Raw genomic sequence first — 13,130 nt, 5'->3', positions numbered from 1 at the left:
AACTGTCACTGTTTGCAGATGACATGATATTGTACATAAAAACCCTAAAGAATCCACTCCAAAACTACTAGATCTAATATCTGAATTCAGCAAAGTTGCAGGATACAAAATAAATACACAGAAATCTGTGGCATTCCTATACACCAACAATGAACTAGCAGAAAGAGAACTGAGGAAAACAATTCCATTCATATTTACATCGAAAAGAATAAAATACCTAGGAATAAACCTAACCAAGTAAGTGAAAGACCTATACTCTGAAAACTACAAGACACTCATGAGAGAAATTAAAGAAGATACCAGTAAATGGAAACACCTCCCATGCTCATGGATAGGAAGAATTAATGTTGTCAAAATGGCCATCCTGCCTAAAGCAATCTACAGATTCAATGCAATGCCTATCAGAATACCAACAGCATTCTTCAATGAACTAGAGCAAATCGTTCTAAAATTCATATGGCACCATGAAAGACCCCAAATAGCCAAAGCAATCCTGAGAAGGAAGAATAAAGCTGGGGGGATTATGCCCCCTAACTTCAAGCTTTACTACAAAGCCACAGTAATCAAGACAGTTTGGTACTGGCACAAGAACAGACCCACAATCAATGGAACAGAATAGAGAGCCCAGTTATAAACTCAAACATATATGGTCAATTAATATACAATAAAGAAGCTATGGACAAACAATGGGGAAATGACAGCCTCTTCAATAACTGGTGTTGGCAAAACTGGACAGCTACATGCAAAAGAATGAAACTGGATTATTGTCTAACCCCATATACACAAATAAACTCGAAATGGATCAAAGACCTGAATGTAAGTCATGAAACCATAAAACTCTTAGAAGACAACATAGGCAAAATTCTCCTGAATATAAACATGAGTAACTTCTTCCTAAATGCATCTCCTTGAGCAAGGGAAACAAAAGCAATATGAACACATGGGACTATATCAAACTAAAAAGCTTCCGTATGGCCAAGGACACCATCAACAGAACAAAAAGGCATCCTACAGTATGGGAGAATAAAATTGTAAACAACATAACCGACAAGGGGTTAACATCCAAAATATATAACGGACTCATGCCTCAGCACCCAGAAAGCAAATAACCCAATTAAAAAATGGGCAGAGGATATGAAGAGACACTTTTCCAAAGAAGTAATTCAGATGGCCAACAGGCACATGAAAAGATGCTCCACATCACTAATTATCAGGGAAATGCAAATAAAAACCACAATGAGATTAACACCTCACACCAGTAAGGATGGCCAGCATCGAAAAGACTAAGAACTGCAAATGCTGGCAAGGATGTGGAGAAAGGAGAACCCTCCTGCACTGCTGGTGGGAATGTAAATTAGTTCAACCATTGTGGAAAGCAGTATGGAGGTTCCTCAAAAAACTAAAAATAGAAATACCATTTGATCCAGGAATTCCAGTCCTAGGAATTTACCCAAAGAATACAAGTTCTCAGATTCAAAAAGACATATGCACCCCTATGTTTATCGCAGCACTATTGACAGTAGCGAAGATATGGAAGCAACCTAAGTGTCCATCAGTAGATGAATGGATAAAGAAGATGTGGTACATATACAGAATGGAATATTATTCAGCCATAAGAAAGATACAGGTCCTACCATTTGCAACAACATGGATGGAGCTGGAGGATATTATGCTCAGTGAAATAAGCCAGGCAGAGAAAGACAAGTGCCAAATGATTTCCCTCATTTGTGGAGTATAACAACGAAGTAAAACTGAAGAAACGAAACAGCAGCCTACAGACTCCAAGAAGGGACTAGTGGTTACCAAAGGGGAGGGGTGTGGGAGGCGGGTGTGGAGGGAGGGAGGGAGAAGGGGATTGAGGGGTATTATGCTTAGTATACATGGTGTGGGGGGGGTTACGGGGAAGACAGTGTAGCACAGAGAAGGCAAATAGTGAATCTGTGGCATCTTATTACACTAATGGACAGTGATTGCAATGGGGTATGGGGGAGGACTTGATAATTATGGTGAGTGTAGTAACCACATTGTTTTTTCATGTGAAACCTTTCTAAGAGTGTATATCAATAATACCTTAATAAAAAAAATCAGTGGACCATAGACACATAATATTTTTTCTGAACTCTTGATTCTGTTCCTCCTTCTATATATCTGTTCTTCGCCTGTACCACACAGTCTTGATTACTGTTGCTTTGTAGTAAGTTTTGAAATCAGAAAGTGTGAGTCCACCAACTTTATTATTATTTTTTCAGGACTGTTTTATGGGTCCCTTGCATTTCCGTATGAATTTTAGGATCAACTTGTCCATTTTCACAAAAACCAGCTGGGATTCTGACAAGAATTGTGCTGATGCTATAGATCAATTTAGGGAGTACTACTGTCCAACAACATTAAGTCTTCCAATCTGAACATGAGGTGTCTTTCTCATTATTTAGATCTTATTTAATTTCTTTCAACAGTATTGTAAGGGTTTTTTTTTATACTTTTTGGTGCACAAGTCTTGTACATCTTCTGTTTAATTTGTTTTTAATGTATTTTACATGTTTTGATTCTGTTAACAGGATATTGCTTTCTTAATTTCATTTTTGGATTGTTTATTGAAAGTGTGTAGAAATACACTTTGTATATTGATCTTGTATCTTGCAATCTTGTTGAAGTCTTGTTCTTTCTGCTAGTTTTTATGGCTTGACTTTGCATTAAGTAATGGGACTTAATAATGTATACTTTGCTTTTTATTATGTTAAAAGCTATTTATTTTTAAATGCACGTAAGCATTTCTTTCATTAAAAGTTTCCACTTTCCTTTTTTTAAGATTGTAGTGATGATACTTTCTGTGAATGATAGACTCTTGTAAATGATGTTAATAATTCCAGGGTATTTTCTATAAATTTTAGAAAGCTGCTGAATTATAAATTAATGACAAGTAGATTTGTATTTCTCTGTGCTGCCTTCCTTGAACAAAAAAATTTTTTTTGGTATATACTTATTTTATTTTATAATTTTTTTAAGGTGTTAATATATTTAAGGAGTACAAATTGGGACACTCGGATTGCAGCAGGACAAGCTGTTGAAGCTATAGTGAAGAATGTTCCTGAATGGAATCCAGTGCCAAGAACCAAACAAGGTGCCTTTAAGTTGGAAAAGTAGTTTGCAGGAAAATTCAAAAGCATAATTAACTATATTATACATTTTCTATTTTAATAATTTCAATTTTAATTTAAAGGCTTACTTTTCATGCTTTTCAATGCAGCCTTGTCAGGAAACAATATTGAATAAAGTGATTTTCACCTTGCTTTTAAAAAACTAAATAATATTTTCATTTGTATATTTTTTTGATTATTCATTATTCAGTATGCTTGATTAACAGAGATTATTACTTCCCTCAAGGAATTTGTCCTAAATAAAAAGTAAAGTAAATCAATATAGTATAAATATTTGAAATACTTTATTTTTTCTTGTTGCTGGGAGAACTGTATAATTACTTTCTAAATTTTAGCACAATTATGTATGAATATTTGGAGGGGTAAGTCTTTAGTTTTTATGTGTCCTGTAGGTTGAAATTATTTTTCTGATTGCTTGTAATGATATTTAAAAATGAATATGTGCTTTTAAGAATGTGTGAACATGTACATTTTAATTAAGTGAAAATTTAACATGGTGTGACTAGATTTCATTTTCAAGTCCCTTTGATAACATTATTTTTATCCTAAGCCGTAGCTTGTCTAATATTTTGACTCTAATTTGCTGGCATCTGTTATTTTCAGTGACTGTGTTAACTTGTCTTTTCTCATTGAAATATAACATATAACCCAGAAGAAGTTATAACTTTCTTTAAAAGAGGGCTTTTTCTTTTACATTGTATTATCCATGCTTGTTTTGGTATATAGAGATATTAGATTCTTTTTTACAAAACTTACTAAGTTAGTTACACTAGCATTAAAATTTATAGTAAGCTTGTTTATCATCACTAGAAAACTAAACAGCAATTCCCTTTAAGTCAATTATACTTTAGTTTACAGATGAATTAATTATATGTAAATGTCAGCCAAACAAACCATCAAGTCAGTGAACAATTACAATATATTTTTAAGTTTTGGGTGGAATAAGGAACATTTTATAGACCTTTTAGGCCTCAGATGAAAATACAATTTTAGCAATTTATCAGGAGATTACAACTTGCTTTTATTATTAGAGTGAGTCCTGTAAAATGAGTAAATGCTTTTTTTGTGTCCTAGATATTCCTCAGATATAGGGAGGGATGATGCTTATTAGTCTTATTTATGAATATAGTCTGTGACTGTGTTTATCTTCCAGTTTAATACTATAATGATCTCATGCTGTTACCTTGGTATTTTTAAATTAACAGTAAGTGAAGACAGCATGATACTTAATATATGTAGTTCAACATGGAGCTACATTTCTTCATATAACATTGTGTTTTCTTAGTCAAAGACAGCAATATATTCACACCCAGTAATATTCTGATAGTTTGTGGAAAGGAAGCCACCAACTAGTTTATTCATAAATAAGAGCTGATGATAAAAAATCCGTAGTATCTTTTCTACTTTCTCCACCTTTTACTTTTCTTAAAATATTATCCACCCACCCCAAGTAATGCAATTTTTTTTCATTCCACACTTTGCCTATATGATTGAATTAAATATTTTTAAACTCATCTAGAACCTAATTCAGAAAATGCTATGGAAGATTCATCTACTACAGATCGATTGAATTTTGACAGATTTGACATATGTAGATTATTACAACATGGGGCATCACTTTTGGGATCTGCTGGTGCAGAATTTGAAGTACAAGATGAAAAATCAGGTATGTAGTAGTCCTATAGAAGAGAGTCTGAAATGTGTGTGTTCAAACTAATTTATCACTTGGTATGCTATATATCAGTCATGCAAAAATCTATTAGATGTAATGGAATGTAAATTGACAGAAATTTGCAGTTGGGGGTGGGAGGTTGCTATGGGTGGGGAAGGCAACCAGAAGTACTTGTTCTAAAGCTACCACATAAATTATCTTTCTTCCCTTAAGTGAACACATATTATGTATATGCATCAATAGATACTTATTAATATTTCAGCAGCCATTTTACTAGGTAATACAGAAATTATAAAGTGTTACTCAAGACCCTGAATTGAATAGATTTAAAGAGCCAGATTAATACAGATTGTGGTAATGGTTTCATAGTTCTGGAAATTTGAGAGGCTTTATGATAGTTTTTATTGTAAGTTTTAAATATTTAAATAATTGGATGTACTCATGCTGGTGACCAAAGCAAAACCTAAAAATGAAAAATAAATCTTGGATAGGTTATTGTCCCATTATCTTTAAACTTATAGAGTCCATCTGGATATAAAATAAATGTTTTGGCCATTCAAGATTGATATCTTGAGTTGAAAAAACCTTGATATTTTTAATAGATTTCTGTAAGTAAGTTGCTATTTTGACTAAAACCAAAACCAATGATTGCTGCTAATAATCATTAGTCAAGGCATACCTTTCTAGCTAAATTAATGAAATGATCTTCAATGTTCATCTTTAAAAAATGTCAAATACCCATTAACTCTTATTTAATATGGTTTCTATTGAAAGATCTGGCTTGTTTTGAGAGACAAGAGGAGAGTTGCAGAAAATCATAGTTTTTCTAATAAGGGAAGTAAAGTCATTTCAACAACTTTCCAGTTTGAGAAAGTGCTTCGGAGGATACCATCAAGAAAGTGAACTAAACACTTAGTTCATTAATCTTAACTAGTATACCAGTGGACATCATTGGAGGTCATTGGCCCTTAATCCAGGAGTAATGGTGAATGTCACCTTTGTCACTTGAAAAAAAAAAACACATGTATTTGGATCTTATCCTAGAGACTGTGATTTAATAGATCTGTGGAAAGTTCTAAGAAATTAAAGAAAAACTCCTGAGGTGACTGATATTTAACCAGGATTGGGAGCCCCAGTTTCTTGGGAACTCAGTTTTTAATGCTGTTAAGTGACAGCATGCTGAACAGTGCTCATTTTAAAACCCTATAATTAGGTTTTCTTTAAATGTCTGTTCATCTGCATTTGTCTCCTCATGTATGAAAGACACATATGTGATTAGTGTAGGTGCTGGTCTGAGTGTCCTTTGCAATTGTATGTGTTATTTTCCCCAGTAGGACTTTCCCTGGAACGAGAAACTAATTCTGGGCCCTGTATAAGTGTACTAGACTTATTACGTAGCAGTCTTCACTTTTGGATGTATTTTTCCCTCTTAGTAGAGCAGCCTTATGTTTTTTAAGAAACAGCTGTGTGAGATATAATTCATATACCATATAATTCACCCACTTTTAAAGTTTACAATTCAGTGTTTTTTTAGTATATCACATATGTGCAGTCAATTTAGAATTATCTTTATTACCTCAAGAAGAAACCCTGTGTTCCTTTAGTTATCACCCTTCTGCTTCTGTCTCCCAGATTTCTTTCCTTTCCCTTCCAGCCCTCGGCAACTTTCTGTCTCTGTCTCTATAGATTTGTTCATTCTGGACATTTCATATAAATGGAATCCTACAATTATGTGATCTTTTGTGACTGGCTTCTTTTACTTAGCAGAATGTTTCCATACTGTCATGTATATCAATGCTTATGTCATTTTTTCCCCTCAAAATAGTTTGTATTACTGTTACAGGATATATCCATTTTTTAATTGTGGTAGAATATAGATAACATAAAAGTAACCATCTTAACCCTTTTTTTTTTTTTGAGAGAGCATCTCTCATATTTATTGATCAAATGGTTGTTAACAACAATAAAATTCTGTATAGGGACTCAATGCACAATTATTAATCAACCCCAAGCCTAATTCTCAACAGTCTCCAATCTTCTGAAGCATAACGAACAAGTTCTTACATGGTGAACAAGTTCTTACATAGTGAATAAGTTCTTACGCCTTAACCATTTTTAAGTGTATAGTTCAGTAATGTGCTATTAATCTCCAGAATTTTTCATCTTACAAGACTGAAACTTTATACAGTAGTCCTTCCTTATTCTCGGGGGATACTTCCCAAGACTTTCAGTGGATGCCTGAAACCATAGGTAGTACTGACCCCTATATATGATATGTTTTTTGTATATGTATAAAACTATAAAATTTAAATTATAAATTAGACACAGATTAACATATTTATAGCATAACACATGATGTGTAATAAAGGTTATGTGAACGTGGTGTGTGTGTATCCCTTTCACAGTATCTTATTGTACTGTACTCACCTTTGTGATGATGTGAGATGATAAAATGCCTATGTGATGAGATGAAGTGAGGTGAATGATGTAGGCATTGTGATGCAGCTAGGCCATGATTATGTTAGGAGGAGAATCATCTGCTTCCAGACCAGGGTTGACCATGGGTAACTGAAAATGGAAAGTGAAACTACAGATTAGGGGGGACTACTCTACCCATTAGACAGTTTCCATTCCTGTCCTCCTGTGTGCCTGGCAACCACTGTTCTACCTTTCTCTCTATGAATTTGACTACTCTAGGTACTTCATATAAGTGGAATCATACAGTATTTCTCCTATTGTGACCAGTTTATGTCATTCAACATAATCTCAGGGTTCATCCATGTTATAGTAGTGTCAGAATTTCCTTCTTAAATTAAGGCTGAATAATATTCCAGTATGTGTTTATACTGTACTTTGTCTATCCATTTATCCATCAGTGGACATCTGGGTTGCTTCTACCTTTTGGTTATTGTGAATAATGCTGCTGTGAACATGGGTATACAAATATTTGTTTGAACTCCTGCTTTCTTTTTTTGAGGGGGGGGTATACCCAGAAGTGGATTACTGGATCATATGGTAATTTTATTTTAGGACTCTTACAACATTTTCCATAGCAACTATACCAGTTTACATGGCCACCAACAATGCATAAGGTTTCCAATTTCTTCACATCCTTATCTGTGTTGAGTGGCCTGTAGCTGGTGTATTGAATTAAGAATATATAAGTTATAACCTGCTGAAGGAGGAGGCACAAGCTACCCACAGTGGTTGGCAGGTAGATCCCTTGGCATCTGAGATCCCATTGTGGGGAAGTGAAAACCCTGGGATTGATTTGATTGAAAACAGTTTCATTACACTCACACAAAGAAAGTAAAGTCACAAGACTTATGACTTACAGATCCCAGACACTGGTGGGGGCCAAGGCAGTGAGCCAGGGAAAGGCAGTTATCTCTTTACTGGGTTATGAGCAGCACGAGATAAAGAGCAGGGTAGAAAGCACCTATTACTTATAAGGTGGTTGGAGAATAGATCACTGACTTAACAGGCTCAACTTTAAGTGGGTCTTTAAAGGTGCCCATGAAAAACAAAGTGAGAACTTGTGGCAGGAGTTCTAAGTTCAAGTACTTACATAAATGTCCAGGCTCTAGCTGTGAGGAGGTTCTGTTACTGTAAATTGCCTAGGCAGCAACTCAAAATACCTGTTGTCTTCTTAACACTCAGCAATATGTGTTATTTTTCTTGGATAGTAACTATCCTAATGGGTTTGGAATAGTCTTACTTTGTTTTAATTTTTATCCATTCATCAGTTTATGACATTTGAAATGTTTCCACCTTTTGGCTATTAAGAATAACGCTGCAGTAAACATTCATGTACAAGTTTTTGTGTGGAAATGTTTTCATTTCTCATGTATAGATACCTAAGAGTTGAATTGCTGGGTCATATGGCAACTGTGTTTTACCTTTTGAGCAACTGCCAGACTGTTTTCCAAACTGGCTCCACCCTTTTAAATTTCATCAGCTATATATGAAGGTTCAGATTTAGCCATATCCTTGACAACACTTAACTGACTTTGATTATATCCATACTAGTGAGTGTGAAGTGATACCTCATAGTTGTAATTTGTATTCTCCCGATAACCAGTGATGTTGAACATCTTTTCATGTGTTTATTGACCATTTGTGTATCTTTGGAGAGTTGTCTATTCAGATCCTTTGCCCATTTTTAAGTGGGATATTTGTCCTTTATCATTGAGTTGTAAGAGCTGTATATTCTAGATACAAACCTCTTATTTGGTACATGATTTACAAACGTATTCTCCCTTTCTATGGATTGTCTTCACTTTCTGGATGGTATCCTCTGAAACACAAGGCTTTTAATTTAGGTGAAGTCTGATTTATCTTTTTTGTTTCTCAAGCTTTTGATGTAATATGTAAGAAGCTATATGTGTAAGATATCTATGTATCTAAGGTCATTTATACCTATATGTTCTTCTAGGAGTTTTGTGACTTTAGCTCTTATCAGGTATTTGTCTACTTGGAGTTATTTTTTGTATGTGTTGTGAAGTTAAAGGTCCAACTTCATTATTTTACATGAGGCTATCCTGTTGTCTCAATACCATTTGTTGAAAATTACTTCCACTGAGTTGTCTTGGCACAGTCAGTGAAAACCAGTTGGCCATAGGCACATAGTTTTATTTCTGTACTCTCAAGTCTATTCCATTGATGCCTGTCTTTATGCTAGTACTTCACTGCCTTAGTTACTGTTGTTTTGTAGTAAGTTTTAAAATAAAAAACTATGAGCTTCCAACCATGTTCTTTTTCAGGTTTTTTTTAAAAAAATATTCTGGGTCTTTTGCACTTTCATATGCATTTTAGGATCAATTTACTGTCTGTAAAAAGCCAGCTGTGTTTTGGTGGGAATTGTGTTGGATCTGTATATCAATTTGGGAAGTATTACTGTCCTAAAAGTGTTATGCCTTATCCATGAAGATGGAATTTTTTTCCATTTATTTAGATCTTTTTAAACTCCACCAATGTTACATAGTTTTCAGAATATAAGTTTTAAGTTTTTCTTTTGATGCTATTGTAAGTAGAATGGTTCTCTTAATTTCATTTTTGGATTTTTTCTTTCTTTGTCTTTTTTCTACCCCCCTCCCTATTCTTTAGATTGGGTACTTTGTATTCATTTATTCCTTGTATTATCTCCATTCAACTGTTAATCCTATTCAATGATTTTTAAAATACCAAATATTGTATTGTTATGTTCCAGACCTTTTTTTTAAAAATAGCTTTATTGGCATATTTTCACATTGTAGAATTCACCCTTTTCAAGTGTGTGATTCTATTTGGTTTTTTCATTTTTTTTTTTCTCTGTGCAGGTATCCTATCTTTTCATCATTGTGACAGTATGTTATTTTTATTGAGCATTGTTACATCAGCTGATTAAAAATCTTGTCTTCTAACTCCAACATCTGAGTTTACTTCAGAGTTCATCTCCATTAATTGTTTTTTTCATTTGGGAATAGATTACATTTTCTTGATTCTTTCTTTATCAGTTAATTTTGGATTGTATCCCTGACATTATAAATGCTGTAATGTGAAGTCTGGATTCTTTTATAATCTTCCAAACAGTGGTTTTGTTTTGTTTTGTGGGGTTCTTTGCTTATTGTTTATTTTAGTAGGCATTTAATTGGATGAAACTCAAATTGCAAACTCTTTTGCAGTGGGCAACAGATCAAATCTCAATCCAGTTTTTAGCTTTAGGTGGACTGTTTGGAGTCTGCCATATGCATGGCAGTTCACAATTCAGCCAGATATTTGGCTGAGTTTATAAAGAATTTGGACCTTCTTTATGACTCTGTCCTGTTGGGGTTTCTCTGTCTACCCTCCAGTGGCTGTAGTGACCCCTGACTCTTTCCTGTAGTTCTTCAAGCCAGAAGGGCTTTTAATCCAACTTTTAGCTGTCCCACATATCATGGACTGGGTCTAATCTCAGGTTAAAAGCTGCAAAAATGGGAAACTTACCCAGTGCTGTGCCCTTCTAGGTATTGACAACTCCCCCAAGTATATGCCTACATTCATTTTCTTTTCACTGCCTTCAGGTAGTTGGGTATTTTCCCTACTTTGGCTAACATTTGTTATCTATGGAGGGCGAGTCCAATAAGAACTTCAATCAGCCATTGTTAGAAACAGATTGTTAGTGTTTGTAAAATGTTAACATTTTTTTCCAATAGGGTAGAACTGTCTCTTGCAACTTAGCTGTTTTAAGCCCACATTTTCATTTTTAAAACAATACCTTTTTATCTGTTTTCTACTGAAATATTAAGGATTTTACTTGGGGCTTTCAAAATCTGTCTGCTTTTATGCCTTTATTTTATTCTTTGTTACTTGGGCTCTTAAGTCTTTAGCATCTCAGAATACATAAAGGCCATGCTTGAATAAACATGTATTTGTTGAGATCTTTTTAGCCTTGTTAGATCTTTCAGAGAATGTACACTGTATAAAAAAGGATGGTTTTATTTCCATAGGAATGATCTCATTTTTTATATACATAACCAGTGACATGACAATAGGGTAATGGGGGAATCTCAGTGAAAACTAGTGTTTTGTTAACTAGAACACTATTTTCCAATTATGGAAATGGTTGGGTTAGGTAATAGAGTTTATGACATGTTTAGAGATTTTGAGTATGGTTTGTCTTATTGTCAGGAGGAGTCTTTTAACAGTAAAAATTAAAAATAAAATTTAGTTAAGTCTGATCTCCCTGTATTAGAAAACTTAATTGATTTGGAGGAAATGTGTTTTTTCTGTTTAAAGGTGAAGTGGATCCTAAAGAGAGGATAGCACGCCAACGAAAACTGTTACAGAAAAAACTTGGTCTTAACATGGGAGAAGCCATTGGAATGAGTACTGAAGAACTCTTCAATGATGAAGATTTGGATTACACCCCAACTTCAGCAGCCCTTGTAAACAAACAACCTGTATGAGGGGTTTCCTTCATTTTGCTATGCAATTACAATTTTTAATAATGCTGTTCTGAATTGCTGCCTATTGCATCATAATTTAGTGTCTTTATAAATTGGTTTTCTGGTGACAGATTCTAAAGAGACAAAAGTTCAGCCTACCTTGTAGACACTGGACCGACTGCACTGTGGTGAACCTTTTAGGAACTACTGGTATTGAGTTAGCCAAGTTGCACTAATTGACCTTTCTTTGTTCTTTAGTGAAAGGAAAAAAAAATGTTTGAGAGAGTGGGAGTTAGTAAGGTTATAGCATAGTCAGATATGGTACTAGAAACCTTTAGGGCTATGGTTCGTTCTTTTATTTGAAAAAGTAACAAACATGATAAAAAGATAAATTTCAAACAGTTCAAAAGGGTATACAATATGAAGTGAAATAAGTTTCTTTCCAATAATTGGTGTACACCCATGTCCCCATACCCCGCAGGCAACCCTTTTTAAGTTGTGTATCCTTCCTGAAATTTCCTATGTATATACAGACCATTTAAGCCATGTTTACCTTTTCCTACTTCATATCACTGAATATGACAGTATGTACAAATTGATTACCACATTCTTTTTTGATAGCTTTATGCTATTTTCTTGTATGGCTGTACCATAACTTTGCTCTGTAGTCCTCCCTTTTCTCTGTTCTTCCAGTTCCCCTTGTTTGCCTGTGTGCTTTTTTTTTTAAGCTCCATGAAAGTTATGGCTCTCTTCTCAGAAAAACTCACACACAAATGAAATACTGTCTTTCAAGGGGATCAGTACTCTTTCCTTTTGCCCCTGCAGTACTCTTTTAGGGTTCCTTGGGCCCTGTTAAAAATTCCTGCTTTACAGTTTTGTTTTTTGTTTTTTATGGATTTACTTTCTCCCAGAAGATTCACTGAAGTAGATTTCAACTACTCTCAGAACTAGGGATGGGGTGACCTTATAGTTATTAGCTTATCATGCTTTTATTTTTATTTATTTATTTATTTATTTTTAAATTTCTTATTAAGTTATGATTGATACACTCTTATGAAGGTTTCACATGAAAAGACAATGTGGTTACTACATTTACCCATATTATCAAGTCCCCACCCATACCCCAATGCAGTCACTGTCCATCAGTGCAGCAAGATGCCACAGATTCACTATGTGCCTTCTCTGTGCTACACTGTTCTCCCCGTGATCCCCTACACCATGTGTACTAAACATAATACCCCTCAATCCCCTTTGCTTTGCAGTTTTGAAACCTTTTTCTTCTCTTTCCCCTGGCCTTTCCCTTTGCTTAAGTAGAGAATGACTCTATTTATCTTTATACTAGTTGTCCTCTAAGCCATTAGAATTTGTAAACTCTATTTTTTAGGGTTAGGTTAG

The 13,130-nt window shown here is 34.4% G+C and overlaps 1 protein-coding gene across 2 annotated transcripts in view; it reads left to right on the top strand.

Annotated features, from left to right (window-relative positions):
- BTAF1 (B-TFIID TATA-box binding protein associated factor 1) overlaps window positions 1–13,130 on the top strand; it is a 131,971-nt gene that overhangs the window by 16,108 nt on the left and 102,733 nt on the right. The window contains exons 3-5 of one of the 2 annotated variants that reach the window (XM_073240707.1): window positions 3,007–3,121; window positions 4,678–4,824; window positions 11,587–11,735. In XM_073240707.1, coding sequence (XP_073096808.1) covers window positions 3,007–3,121; window positions 4,678–4,824; window positions 11,587–11,735 — 411 coding nt within the window. Of the gene's footprint in view, window positions 1–3,006; window positions 3,122–4,677; window positions 4,825–11,586; window positions 11,751–13,130 lie in introns of both variants that reach the window. The other variant, XM_073240706.1, reaches the window with a different exon arrangement.

This window comes from Manis javanica, chromosome 7 (assembly GCF_040802235.1).
Source record: "Manis javanica isolate MJ-LG chromosome 7, MJ_LKY, whole genome shotgun sequence".
NCBI classification, from domain to species: Eukaryota; Metazoa; Chordata; class Mammalia; order Pholidota; family Manidae; genus Manis; species Manis javanica.
Note: the sequence above shows the minus strand (reverse complement) of the source record. Positions and strands in the feature narration are given on the sequence as shown.